This window comes from Patagioenas fasciata, chromosome 12 (genome assembly GCF_037038585.1).
Source record: "Patagioenas fasciata isolate bPatFas1 chromosome 12, bPatFas1.hap1, whole genome shotgun sequence".
Lineage (NCBI taxonomy): Eukaryota > Metazoa > Chordata > Aves > Columbiformes > Columbidae > Patagioenas > Patagioenas fasciata.
The window spans coordinates 23,948,223-23,973,685 of NC_092531.1; the positions used below are offsets into that span (position 1 = coordinate 23,948,223).

The 25,463-nt window shown below is 38.5% G+C and overlaps 1 protein-coding gene across 2 annotated transcripts; it reads left to right on the top strand.

Annotated features, from left to right (window-relative positions):
• The first annotated feature begins 3 nt into the window (after window positions 1–3).
• COPS2 (COP9 signalosome subunit 2) lies at window positions 4–23,034 on the top strand. 2 transcript variants are annotated; one of them, XM_065847663.2, is made up of 13 exons: window positions 4–111; window positions 9,849–9,962; window positions 11,023–11,100; window positions 11,704–11,829; window positions 14,495–14,605; window positions 14,718–14,795; window positions 15,585–15,759; window positions 16,824–17,002; window positions 17,130–17,182; window positions 18,109–18,206; window positions 19,867–19,949; window positions 21,471–21,529; window positions 22,280–23,034. In XM_065847663.2, the coding sequence occupies exons 1-13, from the start codon at window positions 58–60 to the stop codon at window positions 22,422–22,424; spliced, it is 1,353 nt and encodes a 450-aa protein (XP_065703735.1). In that variant the 5' UTR covers window positions 4–57; the 3' UTR covers window positions 22,425–23,034. The 2 variants fall into 2 exon arrangements, with proteins under 2 accessions (XP_065703735.1, XP_065703736.1); XM_065847664.2 differs by having other exon boundaries at window positions 14,516–14,605.
• Window positions 23,035–25,463: the final 2,429 nt, after the last annotated feature.

Genomic DNA, 25,463 nt, shown 5'->3' on the forward strand with positions numbered 1-25,463 from the left:
GCTGCCTCCTCCCTGTCCCGGCCCCCTTCCCCTCCCCCCGCCCGTCCTCCGGCCAAGATGTCTGACATGGAGGATGATTTCATGTGCGATGATGAGGAGGACTACGACCTGGTAGGGCGCGGGAAGGCGCGGGGAGGTCGGCGGCGCGGTGCGGCCGGGGGCCTCGCGGGAGCGGTGCCGCCTCGGCCGGTGCTGGCGCGGCGCGTCCGCCGCCCGCCGCAGCAGCAGCCCCGCCGGGTGCTGCCCCGTGAGGGAGCGCTGACAGGAGGAGTTTCCCTCCGGGGCGGAGGGCTGGTGGCGGTGGGCAGCGGGTGCTGCTTTGAGAGCAGGCCCCACCGGGCGCCCTGCCACCTCTCCGCGGATAAACAGGCCAACTTCGGCCCGGAGGCCAGCTAGGCCCCGCGCTGGCCCCCTCGGGCCCGGGGAGCCCGGGCCCCCGTTTGTCTAACACAGGGGGTAGCGCAAGGGATTGCTCCGGCGCTGCCTCCCCCCGCCTCTGACCGAAGCGTCAGGCACGAAGTGAAGTCCTGAAGTTGTCAGGCCTCGTCCCCACCCGCGGCTGCGAGGGCTCCGTGGGGGCAGGTGTCACTCGTGTGCCGGCCTGAGCGTCAAACTGAGCAAAAAGTGGGGCCAAGAGAAACGGGAGTGAGGAGAAATGGCCACACAGCCGGTCTGGGATGCAACACGTCAAGGGTGTACTGGTTTTTAACTTTTTGCCCTTCTAGTCTTGGTGAGCTTTTTGCCCTTTTTTGTTTGGTTGATTTTTTTTTTTTTTTGAATTGCAAGGTTTGGGGTTTTTAATGTTTTATGTGGTCACATTTTGACACCAGGTTTTGTTCTAACCTGTTACAGTTAAAAAATGTTGCTTGCAGTTAGCAACAGACTGATTTATTGGAGGAAATTGGTTATATATTGGGGTTGTTTTGATGTAACAAATCTCCTTCGAATTATAAGAAATTTCTTTTTTCCAATGATTAAAACCACCTTGGGGAGGTTAGTAAACTAAATAGCTGTTATATTTGAAACAAGATGTGTTTTCTGCGATGTCTGATTAGTTGTGACTCTATTGCCATCATCATATTGGAGCTTGAGGTTAGTTTGGTTGTTTTTCTGCTTTTCTGAACTTTGCATAGGTTTTGAAAACAGAAACACTCTTTTAAAAAGCTGTGTATGGTTGAGACTCGAGAGTCTGTATTGCATTAATTTCAGCTAAACCTGTATTTACAGCACTGCAATTTAACTGAAAAACCCCAGACACTTGCCCCCGGATGACTTGCTTGCTAACGAATTATTTGATAATCATTGCTTCTTATGAATACACTTAAAAGACATGTCTGATTTTATTTGAAACAGTTTCTGGGCAGTTTATGTTATGAGCTGCTCAGAACGAATGACATATAGAATACATGCACCTGGTTTTGCTTTTGAGTGTTTTAAAGTCACATAAGAGTGCTTGTTTGACATGTGTTGTTGTCTTAACCTTCTGAGCTGCTCGTATCAGTATTCCAAGAACTGTTAGTCTTTCACTTAAGTCCATGAATGAATTCACAAACTTTGAGAAGCAAGCTTTCTAGAGGAAATACATGGAGACTATTACGAATATTTATTGACTCAGTTTGTTTCAAAGTCAATTTCCACTCGTTTTCACTAACACTGAAACCTGTGTCCTGATTTAAAACACTATGTTTATTTTTCTGTATGACACAACTGAAGGAATACTAAACACAGCAGAATTCCTGTTGAGTATCCATAACACGAGAACTGGACATGTAGAGAAGCCACTGGAATTACATTTTTTCCATGTTTAAATGAAGCTGTCTACATATAGGTTTGAGTAAGAATGTAGCTCGTAGCTCACGATGTGTTATGTCACTTCCCAGCAAGAATAATTGCTGGTCCAATGCTTTTTCTTTGTCCTGAAGTACTTTTTTCCCTCATTGGAAAAACCTTCCTGAAACTTCTTGCTTATGGCAAATTTCAGCCCTTGACTATTAACTTTTCCTGCAACGTTTTCATCATTAATTACCACTAGCCCAGACCTTTGCAAAATTTAAAAGTTCTGCTTGAAATAATTAGGACGACGTTAATTTTTTTCCTTTTCAGTATGTAACTTCCGTATAAAGCATCAAATAATAGTTAATCTACATATTAAAATAAAACAGATTTTTACGTTTAGTCTGGATTTATAACTGATGGGAGGAAAAAAAACCAAAGCACCAAAATTGAAGAATAAAGGTGTTCCAACTAGACTCGTTTCAGCGTTCTTGGACTAACAAACCATGGGTGGACGTTGTTTTCCAATGTGCTTGAGACTGTAATTGCAGTGTTCTGCAAAATTGTTTTGGAAAATAGTTAAAGGCCCTGAAGACAGGGCCTGATTTCTTCCTTTCATGTTGATATAAATCTAGTTAAATTAAGAGAAGACTATAAGGGAATGCATGGTTCTCAAGTTCAGTGGAAGGGCTGCTGCAGAAGGGTTTGAAACAAAGAAACAAAAAGATACAAGGCAAAATACTCAGATAAGTACAGAATTGAAAACTAAAGTGCACGTGTGAGTGTTGGTGAATATTTTTTTAAGGAATAGGAGGAGAGGCAGAAATTACAGAAACCGTTAGTGGATGAAATAGCTCTTTTGTCAAAACACAGTATGGTGAAACTAGATTCAGGTCTCCCAGGATAGCTACTAGGATAAAAATAATAGTGAAAAGAAGATTCCCAAAAAAGTTTTCATTTTGTCAACTTTTATTACAGGAGATTGTGGCTGTTCCTCTTTAAATGTGCTCTTGACCTGCTGATTGTGTAGCACCAGTCAGTTACATTTCCTGAAGTATGCAAATGTTTCGCACTTGAACTGAAATGCGAAGGGGTATTCTGCAGGCCCAGCTCTCTCCTAGCTTTCTCGTGGATTTCTGTATAATTAATTAATAGACTGTTAAACAACTGAAGACCACCCAATTGACAGATCATAGCTGACTGTTTCTGCTTAGTTTTTCATTGCGTTAAAAGTCAAGGGTTTGCACATAAATGACCTCAACCCATCCTGTAGAAGTTAACTTTATATGTTGGAGGTCTTGGTATCAGGAAGGATTTCATTTATATTTGTGGGTGGATGGACCTAGCTTCACAATTTGCTAATAACGTACACTGGCAGCCTTGATTATAACATGGATTATTCCACTTTATGCTTCAATGAACAGAATAGTGTCTACTGGTCATTATGAAACCCACGCAATTTTAATTTCTAGTGTGGTGCTGTTAGGTGCCTTACATGGTTTCAGTCCTGGTTCTTTTTAGTAGTTTCAGTGTGAGGGTGGATGAGGAGGAAGAGGGAAGGACCATTGTAAATGTTTGGTTTCAGTCTCAGATAAAAAGCCATGTTTAGAATTGACTTTGAGACTAAATTCAGCCCTTCTCTCAGGCACAATGACAACACATTGACAGTTGTTGTAAAACATCTTTTTTTTGTTTCGTTTTAAATAAATAAGGAATTTGTCTTCAGTGTTGTTAGTGAGACATTTTACTGTGTTCTGAAATTCAACTTTAATCTGGGGGAAGGACAGACAAATCTGTTTGCTGGGCAACTTGTCTTTTTATGTTATAGAGTTGTGTCATTTCAGTGACTTCAGCAGAAGAGCTGTGCACAATTCCAGCAGTGTGCACCCTGGTGAGATGGCTGCAGGTTCCAGAGGGTCGATGTGGCTCAGATGTGGGGAGCGCACCCTCAAATCACTGAGGGTTTCCCTTTTCAGGCTGGGTTGCAATTAGGAAATAGGCACTCCTTTTATTTCAAGCTATCAGAAAGGTTGCTTAGTAAATGTAGATTGGTTTGATCTTTCTTTACAACAGGAAGAGAGATCCTCGAAAGGAATTTCTGTATGTTACCAAACTTGCTAAGCAATCTCATCAGTAGGCAGGGAAATTCTCCTACCTTATATTGATGTATTTTTTTAAAAGATACACTTGAAATTTCATGCAGATGTTGTCATCTCTTCCCACCTCTTTATGAGGCAGTATTGCCATCATTTTTAATAATACATATATACTTTGAACAAGAAGTTTTGTTGCTGCAAAAACAAGCATTCAGAACTAGGGAAATATCTAATGAAGCAGATCCACTTCACTCTCTTCTGTTTCTTTCTTATGCTTAATTACATTAGTTTGTGATTTTAAAAAAAGTTCAATGAGCTTCACAGAGCACAGGTTATATACTGGTCTCTGAATTAATTAGTTTCTTATTTTATATGGATTCAGTGTGTGTGCTGATATTCTATGCATTCTCTTCAGACATCTTTAAACAGAAAACTAATATATTTGTGGCTTATTTCACCCATTACCATAATTGCTCAAAATGAAGTATTGAGGCAAAAACATAAGAATAATTAGTAAATTCTTTCTGTCTGAACATTGGCAAGTTTGATATAAGTTCTAATTTCTTTTTGAGAGAGTATTCCACACACTGTTCAGAACAGAGCTCCCCAGAATCTGATATGCAGGTGGGAGTTAAACAGAAGTAAATTAGATCCCAGTTATCCTAAAAACTGGACTCTTAGAAAGCGATGCCTAAAGGGAACTAGAGGAGAGCTGTGTGATAGAGGTAGAAAGAAAAGGCACTTCTTTTCAATACTCTTCTCATAATAGCAGGTTTTTCTTTCTGGGGTCTCCGGTCTCATTTCTGTGCATCTTCCAACTTCTGCTTAAAATAAAATAAAACAAAGGCAGGGCGCTGCCTTTCTATGAATTGTACTGACCCCATTGCAAGTCGCTGGCTTCCCAGACTCCTTATTCCTGTGTCAGCCCCTGTGTGAGGCAGCAGGCACCGGGTGACCTGCAGGAGAGCAGAGACCTGCAATGTGGAAAAGAAAACCAGGGCTCCAAAGCATGGCTGAGTGGTTGCACTCTTCTTACACAAATAACACTCTTGGGTTTACTTTGAAGGTTTGTCTCTGTTCTTTTCCCTCTTACTCTTTTGCATTCCAGTCTGATTGCTTTCTTTAGATTCATGTGCCTGGATACCAGTGGCAAATGCACACAGAAACTGTTATTTGCTTTTCGTCCTGGGGCCAGTGGTCCAGGAAGAGCAAATGGGGTTCGGTTGGTAACTTTTGCAGCCAGTGCATATGAGCTATGTGAAAATAGTGCATATTAATTATAGATGAAATGTTTGAGAAATTCAGCTGGCAAGCTAATATATTAATATATTTAGGAGTTACTTGCAGGTTTGTGGGCTTTTTTGTGTTTTTTTTTGGGGGGGTGCTTTTGTTTGGTTTTTGTTTTGTCTTTAGTTGGCCTCATTTGGGCATTTGTTTGTTTTAAACAAACACGCACAACCCCCCAACCCACATCACAAGTTCTCTTGCAAAATATCAGGTCTTCACTCCAAATCCTAGATATAGCAGACCACCTCAGTGCCATGGTTATGAAACAACGTTAGCTGAAGTAAAATCAAATTTGTACCAGACTTGTTCTCACAAACAATTGCACTTAATAAAAAAAGAATGGTTTGAGTCAGCCCAGTGGTTGAAATTTGGTAAAATTACCAGCAATTGAAAATTGACAGTAATAAGTATTGTTAACAATGTCCTTGAAGGATAAATTTCTGCAGAAATAGAACTCTTTGTATTGTGTCTTTTGTCTGGAAAGTTATCCTCTGAATAGCTACTTTCCCTTTTTTAAGAAAAAAGTTTGCAAAATAGGAGTTTGGTTCCTATACAGCCAGTGAATAATAAACGGAGAAGTAAAAGTTTACATTATCATGCCACTTCGCCATTGAGGTTAAGGAAGTGCTTTTGGCAAGAGAGAAGACAGGAAAATTAGTAACTAAACAACAGTAGTTTTCATAAAAGCTATCTTTGGGTTTGCACGTTTAACTTTTTCGGGTTAACGTGCCACGCTAATCTGCCAGAATACCACAAATTTACCGTTAAATGTCACTGATACAGTGTTACGGTCTCCAAGTTAATCTATATTCTGTCTGTGAGGAGAGGTGCTGTGCTCCAGGAGCTCTGTATAATCTCTTGAGCCCACATGGACTACAGCTCACACTACAGTTTTCTGGCACCGCAGCCGGTTTTAATGTCCCGGGTCACCGGCTCCTCTGCCGTGTCTCACCAGCCCCAGGACTGTGTGTGAGCGTGGCCGGTTTTAACGTCCCGGGTCACCGGCTCCTCTGCCGTGTCTCACCAGCCCCAGGACTGTGTGTGAGCGCTGGCGGGTCCGGTCGCTCAACCCGAGCGGGATCAGCCACCAAGGACTTGTACAGCATAAAATGGTGCATGGCTGCAGTGGAGGGGACAGGGGATGCCAGGAGCAGACAGAACAGAGAGGGCTGGGGAGCGCTGAATGCTCTTAGCCTGCCTGCGCTGCGGAGAAACTGCAAATGGATCCATGCCCTAGAAAGGACGAGGAAAGCTGACTGGGGTGAACTGTCTTCTGCCTGTGTTCATTTTAGAAGTTAAGGTTTAATGTGTTAAAGCTGTTTACTAGATGAAATACATTTTGTGAAAACTTAATATGTAATGTAATAAAGACTTGTAAAATGAATTGGTTCCTTGGTGCTAATTTAACTTTTATTAAAATGGTTTGAAAGAGCTATGTTCCAGGCAGAGGAAGCTACATCAGAGGCTTTATCTCCATTACAGTTGAACTAGCGTGGTAGTTTTTCTTTCCCCAAAAAGTGATGGGATTGGATGCAGAGTTTCAGTGGAGCAGTGCTTAAATAATGTCATAATTTTTCTTTTTAGCTACTTTTTTTAAAAGCTGTATCGGGGTTTTCTGATTTCATGAGTAATAATTAAAAAACCTACTCGTTTCTTTTGATCCTCTCAGGAAGGGAGAACTAAATACGTTTCAAAGATCAGTTCTGTGTACTCAGACTTCTCTTGTGTTCACTCGTACTGGTAGTGTTGATATCCATTTAAAAAATATCACCAAGATCTTACCAAAAAAAATCTTAGGCCTGTTCCTTTTTTTCCATCAGCTGGAGCTACAGTATATCACACAAGTGCTCTTCTGTTTGGAAGTTATAATTAAAGGTCTTCATCACTATACAGAATACTAAGTAGATGGTAGAGATTTTTAGAGTTATGTAGAAATCCTTTCTGTAAACCAGATATTCTACCTAATTTTTGTGTACTTTTCTTTTGGTACTGCATTGTTCAGTGTAACAAACTTTAAAAGGGTTGAGTCGGGGAAGTTGTTGGGGCAGGAAGCAGGGGTGTTAAAATGAGGGTGAGGAAAGCTTAGGCCTTTAATATTTGAATTTTTTGTTAAAAGAACTTTTCTGGTTTCAGTACTGGGAAGGAAATGCATCTTTTTCTTAGTTTGAACTTGGAGGAGACAGCTTCACAGTTCTCCTTTCCCCCTTTCATTTTGCTTTTGGCACAAGCCGAATGTTCTCACATTGGCATGGTACTGCACCAAGCCATCTCTGCTTCGCAAGATTAAAGTGCTGGTCCTCCTGAATTGATCAGCACTTGCATAATTAGCATTGATGCTTAAATTAAGATGCAGTATCTACATGGCTGATCTTTGGTTTATAATCTACAGAATCACAACATCATGTCATAGTTGGTTCATGGTTTGAAAGTTTTCTTTGCAGCCATTAAGTCTAAATATATCTTTTAAAGTAAGCACGTTGCTTTTTCCAGAAGTAGGAAAGCCCTATCTCCCTTAGACCTTTGAGTCCATATCAACATCCAGAATTCTACGTGAGGCAAACAGGCATCAAGTGAGGGAAGAACAGAGCTGTGAGAACATCAGACACTACCTTTGATTGATTTCAAAGTGTTTCGATTAGGCAAAAAATTGTCTCTCAACACATATTGTTTATTATGTATTAATATTATTATGAAAATAGCTTTGTGGAACATTTAAGTAGCATTGAGAAAAATTACCTGAATAAAAGGCTTCCTTCATGAGTCCACATCCAGAATCACTGCCAGAGCTAAGATGAAAATTCAGATGTTTCTGGCTTGAGGCTAACAGAGCACATTGCTTCCTAAAAGGGATTAATTTAGTTTGCTTTCCTTTTATCTTTACAGATAGATACTTCTGCCAAAAATATTCCCCATTGTTCAAGTTTAGTGTAAACAAGACATCAGCTGATGACACGTATCTTAAATGCTGTGTTGTTTAAGCTTTGGCAACCGATCTCTTCACAAGGTGCCTGATACGCTTACAGCTCTTGACATCGTGTGCGTGTTCTTGTAGCGGCTCCGTTAATGTTGGGTCAATAGGATAAAGAATTCACGAAAACAAGATAACCAGAATGAAAGTCTGCCCAGTGAAATGAGACACTTGCTTCCTGTCTTCTTTGCAGTTTTCAGTATTAAGTTTTATAGTTCTCTGGGAATTCAGAAAACAGGGTTGTGGAGTTCCCTAGGCCTTTAAGTCCATTGATTCTCACTAAAGACAAATACATTGTGTGAGTATAAATATGTGAACAACTTGCCTACATGTAACAAATAGAAACATTATCAGGCTAAAGGATAAATGTCTCAAGGACTATGTTTAATAAAATTTGGGGCAACTGTGAGCTTCCATAATTAATTCTTCCATTAGAACTCCAGAAAACTTAAACTTTGAAAGATTTGCCTGCACTGTAGGGAACAGAGAGCTAATTTAAAACTTCTTTTGCCTCATCTTTTTTTCGTTCCTTCCCATGATTTTGAAGGAGTCCATTAATATTAACAATGTATGAATGAGCAAAAGAATAAATGTGCCTAATGAAGAAGTACAGTAAAAGAAGAAATGCCAGCTTAAAGAAGGGCACCTGACTATGCACAGCTTAGAATGGTACAAGGGAAGGTGACTCTGCTGACGGTAACTTGGAGATCTGAACAGATTCGGTTCAGCAGTTCATCTCCTGGTAGCACTCTTGTGAGAGAAGTTGGCTTGAAAATGCAGAGGTGTGATACATTTTTGACTCACGTAAACCTCAAATTAAATTATTTGAGCTTTGTTAGTGTTTTCTAATTCAGACATACAACATTGTCCTTCAGCAAAAGAAGACAAAATACTTAGTTTTTTCCCAGCAGAAAAAGCCTCAGAGTACTTCTTTTTTTCTTTAGATGAAGTAATAATTGGTACAAGTAAATTCTTAATTTATTTGGCGCTAGTATACATGATAATTATTTGATTAAATTATTGTGCCTGTGCCCCACCCCAGCCCTTTTTGGCAGTATCTTTAGCATTTTCTCAATCATCTCCCGCTTCTCAGCACAGAAGCAGCTGGTGTTACTGTCGTTATTCTTTTTTTTAATTTCCTTAGACAAGTACGAATCGTTACGGCATTAAAAGGCAGTTTAGAGAGAGATTCATGGGAGCATTTTATCTCCTGCATTGCTGAATCATTACTTGTGTGGCAACTCAGCCAGAGTCTTTTCTGGGGGTAGCCAAAGTCACATAATAGAGTGCCTCGTACAAGACTAGTGGGCAGCATGTTCTCTCCCCCGTGCAGAAATGGCATCTGCTATTAGGCGGCTGTCCTTAAACACCAAAATTGGCAGAATTTTAGTAATACAGTCTGTACTTGTCATAAATGCAGAGTTGGTAGAGCTATGAGTTCACGAGTCCAGAAAGGAATCTGTTGACAGGGAAGTGCTGGTGGATGGTGGGGCTGGCCGAGAAATGGGAGAGGGATGAAATCATCCTGAGAGTCCGCATCTGTTTCAAGCTCCAAAACTGATAATTTTCTGTTAATACACAAGCATTCCGGGTCAGTTTGAGCAATGTGTTGTAATATATTTTATCCATTTTCAGCAGAATGTTAGATGTTCTGAACCTTTATTTTTTTTCTCTCATTTTAATTTGCCCTTCCCCCCCCCCTTTTTTTTTTCTTTAAAATATAGGAATATTCTGAAGACAGCAATTCTGAACCAAATGTGGATCTGGAAAATCAATACTACAATTCCAAAGCTTTGAAGGAAGATGATCCCAAAGCAGCATTAAGCAGTTTTCAGAAGGTTTTCTGTCTTTATATTTTATGTGTTTGTTTGGGGCTTTTTTTAGATTAATTCACATTTTAAAATTTGCTTAGCATTTGATTTGTTTTCTGGAATTTTAATAGTAATGTTTAGATTTTAACTTATTAATGTGCTAAGCTTATATTTGGACGACTTGGAGTCCTGGCTGACTGCCTTCCAGCATCATTCCCAGGGAGCATAAATAGAACATGGAATACTCCTGGTTTATTGCAGAACTGAGTTTTAAATCTTCAGGATTTATTAAGTTAATTAAACAGTCCAAGTGTGTTTTCATCTGTCAGCTATAGAACCCAGATCCATTCATTTTTTTGAAATGCAATGGTGTTTTCCCCAGTGTCTTAGGTATTATATTTGGGTTGCTGATTCCAAAGCTTTAAATGTATAAATGCTACATGACACAGAGTTTCTTTCCTTCATATCAGTTTTAATTTTTTAATGTTTGCACGCTGCCACCCAAAAGCAATATGTTAGATGTAACTTTTTAAAGGAGAAATAGATTTTTGCATCTCTTGGCCTGTTTATAGTGTTTAACAGTCTTATGTATGACTTAAAGAAACTTACTAAAAGTTTTGCTTACAAAACATAATGTAAAATTAATTATGTTACGTTAAAGCCTAGAAGCCTTTCTGATATATGAAGAAACTGTAGTAATTCAGAAGTGTAAATTTCTGACTAATTTAGTCAAGGGGTGGCTTGAAACAGTTTTGCAGGAGGCTTTACAACTTTTTTGTGTATATGTATTTATGGAGTGGCATTAAAGTTTACTGTTTGGTGTTAGACAACGAGAACAAAACAATTCACCCTCCCTATGGCATTTAAGTTAGGAAAACTAAGAAGATACATACCCCTCATTAACTTTCTCAATAATATCGGGGAAGAGTAAAATTGAAGAAGAGGGCAGAGTGAAACATGACTTTGTAAGGATCAAAGTGGGGGGGAAAGGCATGTATGGGATGTGTACATTTTAAACAAGATGCAAATCAATTTAAGTTTGAATAAAGCTTTCCTAAATAACGTTGAAAAAATTTTTCTATTTCAGGTTTTGGAGCTTGAAGGTGAAAAAGGAGAATGGGGATTCAAAGCTCTGAAACAGATGATTAAAATAAACTTTAAATTGGTAGGAATTACAGCCATCACTTGAGAGTAAAAGGCATAAATATGTTTTTGATCCAGGGATCTTAAGTTACTATTCTAATTTATGGCTATGACAACTCAATCTGCCAGAACTTGTCTTTTGTGGCTTTTAATGGCCACTACAGACATGGGAGGGAAATGATGTGTTGGTTGCAAGTCAAAGGCAAAATGGATGCAGAACAGCTGCTGGGCTCAGCTGATACCTCTGCAAGCTGGGGCTCAGGCCTTGCTATCCCGAGGTATCCGAGCGCTGAAACCCGTAACATTTCTATAGATGGGTACTTCACCAGAACAAATCCGGGAAAAATTTACACGCTACATATGCAACTGCTCCAAATAGTTGTAGAGCCAACTCTGCCTTCTTTGTCGATAGAAGTGTTTTAAATATCTATTCCATGCAGTCTTGCTGAAGTAATTCCTGATTTTGCTGCTTATGAATAGAGCGGTAATGTAAAAGTTCCTCATAGCAACCACTACTGCATAGTCTTTCGGTCATACTTTCTTTTCTGTGTGTGTATTTGCAAGATATAACTTGGATTTTAATAATGAAAACAAAAAATATAATGTAGTTTTGTTTTTCTTTTAGACTAATTTTCCTGAAATGATGAACAGATATAAACAACTGTTGACCTACATACGGAGTGCAGTTACAAGGAATTACTCCGAAAAATCCATCAATTCTATTCTTGATTATATATCTACTTCCAAGCAGGTTAGATCATCAGTTCTTCTGTGTTCATGGTGTGCCTTTTTAACTGTGGACTTTTTTGTGTATGGTAGGCTGTTGGTTGGGGATTTTTTGATCTTAATAGAGAACATTTGCAGTATTAATTTGTTGTTATATGTTTAAAAGATATCTCTCATATTTATCAACATACATGACTTTTCATAAATCTGTCTTTTTTTTCCAGCAATACTTCCCTGAGGTTTCTATGCTAATAAGCCAAGTAAATGCTTTTATCTTTTTAGCACAGTAGCTACATGCTCTCTGTGCCTTCTCAAAAATAATTTGGAATTAAACAATACTTTTACTTTGTGGGGAGAGGGAAACCTTTGAAAACTCTGCAATGAAGTGCTGGTGTTGCATACTGCCTGGTTTTGAGCGTAGTGTGCCAGCGAGGCACGTGTTCATAGATACACAGCCCAGCTTCTTTTGTGCTGTGGGAGCTTTACAGAGAGCAGAGATCTCCTCTGACTGTCTACCTGGAAGTAGCACTTGCATGCAGACCATCACTGGTCTTTAGTGATGACTCCTCTGTCATTGTCACAATCCTTCCTGTCCTGCCACTCAGAGGAAATGCAAGTTTAATAGCTGAATGATGTAAAGCTCTTGAGATGTAAAGGATTGTCTTAGACGATCCTGGCAGAGGTCAGTGTGTTTGGTCTCACTGCCTTGGAGGGTCAATCTGGAGCTCTTACCTGTGGCTACACATCAAGTTATCCCCAAAAGAACAATGGCTGTAAACAATACTAATGCAGTTTCTGTAGCACCTTTGTTAAAGGTCACAGTCAGTACTCTGGTTTCCGTTTTGGATGTTGTATTTTGGGGTTTTACTGCAAGAAAACAGTTTGGACTCAAGAGCTTTCTTTCACGCAGCACTGACAGTATAGAAAGGAGAATCCAGACAGATGGGGATGAAGCTGCATCCCGCAGTCTGAGGGGAATGAAAAACATTTCAAGGCCTTGGGACAGATGGTAAAAGAGTCTGGGGCTCAAGTGATTTTCTCGTCCCTCCTTCCAGTTTTGGGTGATGATATGGGAGGGAATAGAAAAATTCAGTCTGTGAACAATTGGCTACAGGACTGGTGCTACAGGCAGGGCTTTGGGTTCTTTGATAACAACCCCCTTCAGCGCTACAGGCTGGGCACAGAGTGGCTGGAGAGCAGCCAGACAGAAAGGGACCTGGGGGTACTGATTGACAGCAAGCTCAACATGAGCCAACAGTGTGCCCAGGTGGCCAAGAAGGCCAATGGTATCCTGGCCTGTATCAAAAATAGTGTGGTCAACAGGACAAGGGAAGTGATCCTTCCCCTGTACTCTGCATTGGTGAGGCCACACCTGGAGTATTGTGTTCAGTTCTGGGCCCCTCAGTTCAGGAAAGATATTGAGGTGCTGGAGCGGGTCCAGAGAAGAGCAACAAGACTGGTGAAGGGACTTGAGCACATGACCTATGGTGAGAGGCTGAGGGAGCTGGGGTTGTTCAGCCTGGAGAAGAGGAGGCTTAGAGGTGACCTCATTGCTCTCTATAACTACCTGAAGGGAAGTTATAGTCAGGTGGGAACTGGTCTCTTCTCCCAGGCAGTTAGCAATAGGACAAGGGGACATGGGCTTAAACTCTGCCAGGGGAAGTTTAGGCTGGATATTAGGAAGAAGTTCTTTACGGAAAGAGTGATCAGGCATTGGAATGGCCTGCCTAGGGAGGTGGTGGACTCACCGTCCCTGGAGGTTTTTAAACTGAGATTGGACATGGCTCTTAGTGCCATGATCTAGTAAATGGGCTGAAGTTGGACCAAGGGTTGGACTTGATGATCTGTGAGGTCTTTTCCAACCTAGCCAATTCTGTGATTCTGTGATTCTGATAACGGCTGGTTTTACAAGACACCAGTCCAAACAGTGATATGTGGGAAAGGTTTATCTCGCAGGGGCAAAAGGATGCTGGGACAGGAATTAGCAGGGCTCATTTGGGGAGCTTTAAACTAGACTCGAAGGGGGATGAGGTTGTAGCTGGGCTTGCATCAGTAGGGCATCACTCTAGAGGTGATGAAGGCTGGGAGGCCTTCCATACCCCTGGGGTGAAATGGGTGTGCTCAGCTCGCTCTCGGAAATGCCTGCACACCAATGCGTGCAGCATGGGGAATAAGCAGGAGGAGTTAGAAACCTGTGTTAGGGCAGGTGATTATGACCTAGTCGCAATTACGGACACAATTCCAATCCCTGACATTCTGTGATTCTGTGAGAAAACATCTTTTCCTTTTGCCATTTCTCCCTCTTTGTAAATCATATTTTCTTTTTGATATGTAAATTTTTTTTTTGTTTTTCTTCTTTTAAGTAGGAGCAATGTTGCCTATTAGTATTTGTCTTTTGTTACACAATAAAAACATTTAATACTTGGTTATCTAAGATGGGCTTGTATAAGGTGGCATTCGCTTTTCAATAGCAGGATAGATGGTTGCAAATCTTAAAATGTGAATACTTTTTAATTGTATCTATTTTATATAATAAAAGCAAATGTACTTAAGTTTTGTTACTTAGGGGCTCTTTACAATTTAAAAGCAGGCATTTGATAAGATTGCAGATTTGAAGTTCAAGCATGCACTTTTAGTTTGTTCAGATTGACTTTTATTAACAGGTACAAATTTGCTGTTTACAATTATAGAATTCTGATTTTTTATGTCAGATGGATTTGCTTCAGGAATTCTATGAAACAACACTTGAAGCTCTGAAAGATGCTAAGAATGATAGATTGTGGTTTAAGACAAACACAAAGGTAAAATATATAACTTACTATTTTTTGCTTTTGTGACACCTTCAGCTAATTCTTATAAATGATAATTTTGAAACCTTAACAGAATAGTACTTCAGCTTCTTTTTCATTACAGCTTGGCAAATTATATTTAGAACGAGAAGAATATGGAAAGTTACAAAAGATTTTGCGTCAGCTGCATCAGTCATGCCAGGTACCTTTATATTCTAAATCACTGTAGCTTAGTAAACAACTTACTTTTTTTTACATCTGGTGTTGGCCTTTGAGGCGTCTTGCTGAGCTTTAGCACAGAGGGAAAAATACTGTGCCTGCTTTCATTTGTGATCTGATAGCGTGAACAAAAAAATGATGTTTTATCCTTGCTTAAAGATGACTTTTAAAAAATTATTCACAACTGTAGATTACGTTTCCTTTTAGTTAGGTGCAGGTATGAGAAGCACATATGAATAGCTTATAATATATAGACATGTGTTTTAAAATACAGTGAAGATGCAAGGTGAGCTTTACTGAAAACTGGAGGTACAGTTGCTACTTTTGCATTTGGAAGTGTGGGGGGGAATTGGCCATGCAGCCTGCTCTGCTTGGTTGTGTCCCCTTTTCTTCCTCCAGCATGGAAAATGGGTTCCAAATTTCTGGGAAATGGTTCTGTTATAGGCAGCAGAAGAGTTGTATGTATTATATATATGTATGTGTGTCAGTCATTGCATTGATATACCGAGAGTGTGGTTTAAGGGAACTGGAAAATAATAAAGGGCAAAGTTCTGAAATTTGTTGCAAGGAAAACATTTAAATAAACCAAAATACTGACTTTTTAAATAAAGGTCTTCACAACTTGGCCTGTGATAAGTTATTTGAGTATTATGTTTTGGTTTAATAGGAACATCTTTATTGCTGATGGGAAATTACTGAGAGGATTTGGTAATAAAACTGAAATCACTGTTCTCTAAAAATTTCACAGTATTTATTATTTAATCTGTTCTAGACTGATGATGGGGAAGATGATCTAAAAAAAGGTACTCAACTATTGGAAATCTATGCTTTGGAAATTCAAATGTATACAGCACAGAAAAATAACAAAAAACTTAAAGCATTATATGAACAGTCATTGCACATCAAGTCAGCCATTCCTCATCCACTGATCATGGGAGTTATCAGAGGCAAGTTAATCTTGAATTTTTCATTTAACGTCTGTTACACAGATTACTTTTACAAAAATCTGGTATGTTTTTTCTGGTTCCAACTGTAAAGAAGACAGAAGATCCTGTAGATTCAGAGGCAGACCAGCTGTATGAAAGTAAAGAACTACAAATGCAGTGGCTACAGTCTCATCATTTAATGTTTGCCTCCTGCAAACAGCTCTGCTGTTCTGGTGCCTGAGTGCCAGCCGCAGTGGTCAGAGGGGCAGGACACGTGGACTGTGGCAGAGAAGCAATAGCAGAACAAGAGGAAGACTTTGAGCTGTTTGACACCATGGCAGGCAGCAAAGGAGAAATGCAAAGCCATCTGCAAAGGAGAAATGCAAAGGCATCCGCAAAGGAGAAATGTAAAGGCTTGACAGGACTGCTAGCGGGAGGGACTGCTATTTCTGCACTCTCCTTTTATAAATCCGTGTTTGATGTCTCACCTTGCTAAAATTCATCAGGAACTGAAGGGCTTTAAGATGCATTTGAAAATATTTTTTTATTATCCGTAATGACGAATTATAATGGAAATGTGTTGCGGGTCTTGAAAAAAGCCTTCTCCGGAATGCTGTTGTGCCTTCCTTCTTCCCCTAGTGTAGGCACTTGTGCAGGCAATCAGGCAGCAGTGGGTACTTCAGAAATAAAAGGAAAGATAAAGTATTCCTCAATTTTTCTGTGTGGTTTTGCTCAACAGATTGAGAAAATTCCGTAAATATAGCAAGTCTGTTGCCTTTGAAACTGAGATAAATGCCATTACAGTTTTTACAGCATTTTAACATAAGGTTAAATAATTACTGGCTGTGAGGATTAGTGTGCTTTTAGATTTATGGTGTGGGCTGCGTTTTTGTTTTTTCTTCTTTGAAATGGGTTTATTCAAATGGCAATGCTGTATGTGAAAGGCCTAATGCCTCAGAGAATGAAAGGACTCCTGAAAATATTTCAGTAATCTATTTAGAAATAGCATGGAACTTCTGAGCACAATTGTTGTAGTCGGCAACAAACACACAGTGTTCCTTTTCATCTGTGTTTTTTCTTTTCAGAATGTGGAGGCAAAATGCACTTAAGAGAAGGAGAGTTTGAAAAGGCACATACTGATTTTTTTGAAGCATTCAAGAATTATGATGAATCAGGGAGCCCCAGAAGAACCACTTGCTTAAAATACTTGGTCTTAGCAAACATGCTCATGAAATCTGGAATAAATCCATTTGACTCTCAGGAGGTATTTTATTCTTTCCTTCCCTCCTCCCCCCGCTTTTTTGAATTGATAGGGAAATTACCCATAAGACGAAAATGGAAAAAAATATTGAAAATCTAAACATGCGTATTATGCTTTCTCTTCTGTGTAGGCTAAACCATACAAAAATGATCCAGAGATTCTAGCAATGACAAATTTAGTAAGGTAAGATTTTGATTTTTCTGGAGAAGAGAACAGAAAATAAAAATATATAGTCTTCAAAGCAGAAGTGGAATATTTTTAGAGGTGGCTTTTCTCTGCACAGCTAACACAGGTATTTCATAAATATTGGGCAAATATTTGCAGACTGTTTATCTACCAAAGTATCTATACTATATACTATACTATACAGAAATACGCTATCTTCTACTACAGTGAATTTCTTCTGCAGTGGCAAAAACCTTATTTCGTTCCTTAAATAGAGTTGTCCCACCTTGCAGTGCAACTGGTCTTTAGGGTTTGCCTTATTATATACGAGAAACTGAGATGACTGACCCACCTTCTTTCTGTAATCCTTTCTCAGAGAACAAGATTGTCTAGTTAAACAATACAGAACTACAAATAAGCTATAAATAAGAATCTAAACAGTGTAATAATATTAAGCTAGAATTACTGATGGTTAATCCTGGAAGTCAGAATTTCTTCCACCTTTCAGTATTTTTAGAATTCAGCTTAAGACAGACATTGTAGAAACTGCAACAGCCCTTTAGGCTCTTATTAGTTCCATGAAGTGTGGCTTCATGAAGCCAAAATTCAAGTAATGGTACTTTTCACAATTGGCTATTTTTAGGGTCTAGACTTTTTAAAAGAGTAACTTGTTAAAGTACAAAGGTTTTAAAACTATAGTGCACTTGTGGAATAACTAAATGTTCATACTAAACTTTGGTAAATGCTACTAAAATTTGAATAGGATAAAAGTAATTTCTGTTGCATCTCATCTTGAAATAGTTTTTCCTTATAAAGCTTCTGAATATAATTATTTGCCACCAAAACTAAATACAGGGCTTTTTTAGAAGAAGTAGAACACAGTCTTATGAGTCTGTTTAACTTTTAAAAATAATAATTTGGTCTTTTGGGTTTTTTTCTTGAAGTGCCTATCAGAATAACGACATCACTGAATTTGAGAAGATTCTGAAAACAAATCACAGCAACATCATGGACGATCCCTTCATAAGGGAGCACATTGAAGGTATTTTTGCAGGCTTTTATTTTTTTTCCCCCACTACTTGTTTGTTTTTCTTCTTGGTAGAATGAAGGTTCTTTGTAATTACTTGTGGATGATTCCTTTAGTGTTTCCAAGTTCTTTAGAAGTTGGTCATGATCAAGATGCATGCAGACGTGTAGAATGACTCTGAAGAATTGCAGGAATGATGGAGAAAGTTCTAGCAAGAGTGGATATTTTAAGATAATATTTACAGTGGTGTTAGGCACTGAATATTTTGAGTGGTGTGGGTTTTTTTTTCCATTGGAAGGATTAAATGAGGGCAAGCCTTACTTGTAAAGGTGGTTTTTCTCAGTCTCAAGTTAGACGTTTGCTAATTTATACAGTTAACTTTCTGCTCCAGATTAAAGACAAAATATGTAGACAGTGTATTGAAGGTTGCATTAGTAAATGTGTAATAATAAAATATGTAACAAGATACATAATTCTAATGTGTATATTGAAACCAAAGTTTGGATTTATAGTACCTATATTTAATAAAACAGGGAAACACACTAACACGTGCCATTACCTCCCATTAATATATTATAGTTACCCCCTGCATTTGTCATGTGTCTGAGAATTTTGAAGTCTCTTCACTTGAACATAGCATGGAGTTTTTCAGATAACTACTGTTTTCACAAAGACCTGGTCTTACTGTGGCACTGCAAGATCATTCAGCTGGATAGTTACACGAAAGGGAAGAGTTAAATCTGGAGACCTGGTTTTCTTACATTTGTTTGTAAAAGAGAACATAGCAAACAGCAGGGGAACCTAAATATATCCCCTCTACTGCTGTTTGTGTGGACTACTGGTAAGCTTCAAAGTCTTGTAGGGAGGCTCTGCAAGGTTAGAGAGGGATGCTTAAGGAAGAAAGTAGGACAGAACTGGAAAGCAAGAGGAGAACAGCTGAATCAAAGGACTGAACAGTATTTGAGTTTCACTCCTTATATGATAATAGTCTGCTAGTGATATGCAGGGGGAAAAAAGAGATTCTCATCTTTTCCACTCTATAGTAATACAGAATGCATGTTCATGGTTATAATGTTTATATCCCTTGCCTCATTCTTTTAATCTCCTTAGTTTTATTGAGATACCTAATCTGGTCTTCGGTATTATTTTTCTTTATATAAACACTCCTTGTGTAACTAGTTAGGTAAAAATGGATCCAAGTCTTTTTCTGTTAATTTACAGCTGTAATTTTTGCTTTCATTTTATCAAGTTTTTCTTTAATAATGTAAAAATGTTTAAAACAATTGCTGCACAATCTTATGTAAGCAGAATCAGCCACTTCATGCAGACTGTTTTATACTTCAGTTCCACATCATAATTATACCATTAGGCCCTGATCTTTTAACCTAAAATGTGAATATTCCTCATGAAGTTCATGCGTATGTGAGTCACTGAGCCTTAAGAATAGCTCTTTTCACTTTCGTACAAGGCAAGCATTCTAGCTATAAATTAGAGGGGCAGACATACTGTTCACTAATCTGTGTGATTTCTCCTGTTAATTTGAATAGTTTAAATTTGTACCAGGGAATACATTGCTCCATCTCTAAACAGTTTTCAACTCAAGTCCACCTTCAGAGCTGTGTTGCGTCTTTATTTCAGTACTTTTGTTTTTACAGGTTTTTTTCTTCTCTTACAGAGCTTTTGCGAAACATCAGAACACAAGTGCTTATAAAGTTAATTAAGCCTTACACAAGAATACATATTCCTTTTATTTCTAAGGTATGTGTCAGCAGAGCCTTGCATTTGCTTAAGCAAATTAGTAATTGTGAATAAAAGCTCTTAAATAAATACAGTGCTTCCAGAAATAGAACATCTAAAATATAATCTAAACCACAAGGTAGTACTGAAGCACTGCTGGCAGCTTGGCAGGGTGAAAATGTAAATTGCAGGTGTCATCCCAATGCTTTTTATAATATGTAATATGATATATTTCTGAAATACTCAGTTACCATATTCTACTTGGTGTAGAAAAGCACTTTTCTGAAGAGAAATATAAAAAGTGCAATTTGTATAATTCAAATTGTAATTATGAATTTAAATTTATGAACATAGAAATCCGAATTTTAATTCCTTTTGTTTAAAAGATATCTTAAAATGTCTGTGTGATATGAATTCCAGAACTGTGGTAATAGAACAAACCAACTATTCTACTAGAAGGGAGCCAGGAGCCAGGAGACCTGTGTGGTTAAACAGGGAACTGCTGGGTATGCTCAAGTGGAAGAAGAGAGTTTATAGATCATGGAAGGAGGGGCTGGCCACTTGGGGAGAAGATAAGGCTGTTGTCCGAGGGTGTAGAGAGGTAACTAAGAAAGCTAAGGCCTCCTTAGAATTAAACCTGGCGAGTGGGGTCAAGGACAACAGGAAGAGCTTTTTCCAATATGTGGCAGATAAAATGTGCCTCAGGGGTCAGTACTGGGGTCTATATTATTCAATATATTCATCAATGATTTGGACGAGGGAATAGTGTACTATCAGCAAGTTTGCTGATGACACCAAGCTGGGAGGAGTGGCTGACACTGGAAGCTGTGCTGCCATCCAGAGACTTGGACAGGCTGGAGAGTTGGGCAGGGAGAAATGTAATGAAAGATAACAAGGGAAAGTGTAAAGTCTTGCATCTGGGTAGGAACATGATTACTGATTTAATTCTCTAATTTGGAAAAAACAAAATCAAAACCCAGTGACAATAGATCACTATTTCCATGTCCTGTGCGTCTGTGATTTTTTCTTGCAAATATTCACAAAATTCAAAAATATATCGTGAAGTATTAGCGATTCCTGATTTTTCTGTAGAACTCTCGTGTGCTTTTTTTAAGCTAGCCTTAACACCTGCATCTTCAAGCTCAAGCAAGTTCTACAGTTAGCCTTCTAAATAGTTTGGAGTACAGACCCATTATTTTCTGATAATTATTGTCTTATTTTATTTCTTGGTGTTTTGTTTCGTTCCCCCCACTCCCCCGCTCCATTTTGTTCTGTTTCAGTAAGTCAACAAAGGAACTCGTTTCTGGAGCTTCCAAAGTTTTTGCTTTAGATTCTTCAGCCTCTCCTGAGAGGTTACTTATCTCTTGATCACTTGCCATATATACTTTGGGGTGGAGTACTTTTATTTGATAGACCATTATTGACTTGATAGTTTCGAACAGTAAAAAACTGAAATGAAACCAAATTCTTCATATGAAAATAAAGATTGGAAGGATGTTGCAACACAGAGCAGCAGCATAATGAGTTTTCTTTTTCTTTTAGGAGTTAAACATAGATGTAGCTGATGTGGAAAGCTTGCTTGTGCAGTGCATATTGGATAAGTATGTACTTTATTCTTGATTACTGATCTTTGATTACTATAAAGTATACAAGAAGCAACAAACCAGTATTTTTGTGCATTGTGACAATATTGGTTGACTCTAGACCTGAAAGTGCTGACTTTGTTTGGATTTGCTTGGCTTATGAGCAGTAAGATATATTTGTAAGATATGAGCCAAGAAAATTATAGAAAGAGATTGAGTGGCATGTTTTTACTTTAATTATGTGATAAATTAGTTGAATTATTTATTCTTAGTAATTGGTCCTTATGGCCACGTATATTTTTGAGCACATTTTCAAGTTGACAAATGAGTAGTCTGCTCTCCTTGACTGGAAAAATATGACTACAATTTGTAAAATCTTTTTTTAGTGGGTAACTTGTTGTATCTACTAGGGAAATATAATCCATATGTAGGTTTATATTTTGATTTATTTTTACATAAATCTCCATATTTCATGATTCCTTGCTTTTCAATAACTGTTTACCTCATATTGTTGCAGACTTGTATGCAGGTCATAGCTAGGGAGATAATATACATATTGCCCAATGAATTAGTCGATCTTATTTCCAATCATGACAACAACTAAATGGGCAGTACTGCTCAGGACAATATATTATAAATTGCTAGATTCCGAAGTAGAGTTCATGTGTCTCTAGTATAAGAGGACCTCTTATTTTACCTCTGATTTATTGTCAGCTCTTATTTCCATGTGCATTAGCAATTTATAGTTATTTATTTATTTACTTCTAGCACTATACATGGCCGAATTGATCAAGTCAACCAGCTGCTAGAACTGGATCACCAGAAGAGAGGTGGTGCACGGTATACTGCGTTAGATAAATGGACCAACCAACTAAATTCTCTCAACCAGGCTGTAGTCAGCAAGCTGGCCTAACAGAAAACAAGCTTTTACAAACATACTTAAGGCAACAGTGGAGTCATGTAAACATTAAAAGAACTGGGAATGGCAAAACTACTGTCGGTTGGTGTGCCCTGAAATTATTGGAGTTATGGCAGAAGTGCTTTTTTGATCAGCTGGTTTGTGTTTTGCTGCTGCATTTATCCCAAGAAAAAAACAGCTTTAATCTCCAGAAGAAAACCAAAATGCCACGGGATTTATGCTGTATTGACATCTTGCCCTAAACATACAACATCCTAGTAATTTGTCAAAGGGCAGTTAATGACCAGAGAGAAGATTTTTGTCATGATTTTGAATACACTGACACGTTACTGTTGGTTAAATTTAAACATGTTTTACCTGCAGAAATTCTCTCACAAAAATAACCTGCAATAACTTGAAATGCATACCCTTTTGAACACTTCTTTTCTCATGTATAAATTGAAATGTTTGCTGCATTTTGCAAAATGTCAATTCTCCAAAAATGTGTCCATATATTTCTGTACCTGCAGTGTAGTAAAGGTTTAGAAGAAACCCCATAATTATAGTGGCATACTGTCACTTAGGTTTCAAGCAGCAAAATAAACAGTGCGGTTCAGAAATTGTACAGTTTGTTTCTTGCTGTGCTTTCGTTATACTTGATTTTTACTTCTGGTATTTTTAAAAGAAAATAGGTATTGCTTCATCCTCACTTCACTTATGAAGGACAATATGGAGATTTTAAGTCTAAATGTGTGTGTGTGCTGTTGATTTTTTTTTTCCCTTGACATAGTTAGAAGTAAATACTGGAGAGTTTAAAAGCTGACATGTAGCAGTCTTGCTAACTGACTTGCAAGATACCAAACTATTATCAGTCCTGTCTAGTTGATGTTGGTGGGCATTTGGCATTTCTCAGGAATATGCTTGATTGTACTGTAAGTCCCTTCAGAGCTGCTCTTTAAATCCTGAAGTCCTACCACATAGTAGGCACATGCCTTCCATGTCCTAAGATTTTGGGATCAGCAGATCTATGTTAAGCACAGCAACTTTTTTTCCTGTAGCAGCTTGTTGGGAGCTGACAGAAAAATTCTCTTGCAGGTCTCAAAAATGTAGAAATCACTTCTTCCGTAACTGCAAGTACTCCATTTGAAACCTGAGGGTGTGGTGTAATGGTGCACAAAGCCGTGCCACACACGGCCATTGTTACAGAAGAAGGAAAAATACGTATGTAGAGCAATTAACACCACCCCAAAAATAAGGAAAAGGCCTAAAAAATGACACATCTCCATCGTGTATGTGCAAGGCAGCGTGGTAAACTCAATGTTATAGGACAGGATTTAAATTGGTAACACTGTATAATTAAATAGGATAAAATTAACTTTCATCTGAAGAATAGTTATGTCCCTTAGAAAATCATTTTGCTCAACAGTTGTCAAAGCAAGTAATTTTTTTTTCCTGGTGTTTACACAGTAAACTTGATGTGTTGCGTGAGTAGCATGATGCTGTATGTTGGGTGAGCATTTCTCCTTCAGTGATACCTTTTTTTTTTTACCAATAGGTGTTTCTAACTTATCCACTTACTTAATAGTAAAATATGAATATAAATTGAACTTAGTTTTTAAGCAAAGTTTTTTCCTCTCATAACATCAGTAGCTAACACTCACTAAAGCACATTGTTCGTATTTTGTTTCCTGACAGTGCTGTGTGCGTAACATTGTTTTTACTTTGAAAACCCCACTAGGATCTGATGATGTGAAACTGAACTTAATAATACTACACACTAATTGGGACTGTTATCTACAGATCCAGAGACTTGAATTTGGATAGCAAATTTTGCAAGGTTCTTCTTCCCATGGGGACAGGGCACTGTGACAACTATTTCAAGGTTCTCCTTCCAATGGGCACAGAGGATAGTGACAGCTATTCCAGCGTGTTTCCTTTCACTGCCATTTCCTGCCGCCCTTGCTGTGAGAAGGAACAACTACCGTCTTGTAGAGGAGGGAAATAAAGAACCGTGTGTAAACTTAGTGTCACTTCAAAATAAAAAAAGGTCTTGAGTTTGTTTGTTGTAACTGACCCTTCCCATCCCAACTATGTCTGCTGGGAGGCATGTTTGCATTTATCAAAAAGGAAATGGGAATGCTGTAGTAAACTTTGTCCTATGCAGCTAGTACCCTTGTTTCATTTTTTTGTTGTGAAGTACTAATTGTAGTAGGCCTAGCACAACTAGTGAAGCGCTATTAGTTTGAATAGTGAGGGCTAGCAATGTGGTTTTAGATTAAAAAAATGTCAGTCTACCTCCAATAAATTGTTGTGTGTTTTGGCATACTTCAGTTCTTGTCAGTCTACCTCTAATAAACTGTTGTGTGTTTTGGCATACTTTAGTTCTTACTCATGCATACAGTGCCTTAGCATCTGTGCTCTAGGCACATAATGAAGATTTACATAATCCCTAAGGGATTCTACTCCTTTTTCTGAGTTCTCATAATTCTTAGCCTGGAAGATGAGAATTGTCTGCTGGGAAATACAGAGGAGCTGTGTTGTCACACAACTGCAGCAGAACTTGCTAATAGTTGCTATAGCCCGCTTATTCCCTGCTAGATCTGGCTCTGGGGTCATTTCTGCCCTCTCAGGAAAAGTGAACAAGCAATTGAAGGAAGAGGGCGAATGTGAAGTTGTTTTTTTTTTTTTTTCCAAAGAATATTATTGCACTGCAGGTTGTTCAAGAAGTGCAAAGCAGCCTCACTGCATTCTCCAGTCTCGGTTCCAATCATTCAATTGCTGCAATTGTCATCAATTGTCAAGCCATGCTTTTCACAACTTGTTGGATGTTTCTATAAACCTTTTGTTGCTGCTGGTAGAACTGGCACCTTAGCTAGTACCAATAACACTGTTTGCAAAAGAACATTTTAGCAGCTATTGTAATCTCATGTAAGATGGCAATAATGATTAAGCTGTGTATATATAAACCCCTCTTTTAAGTTTCTGGTAGCTTATTCATTAAAACTGAACGTCATGCAAATGAAATCTGGCAGGATGCGGGTGCTATGTCTGCAT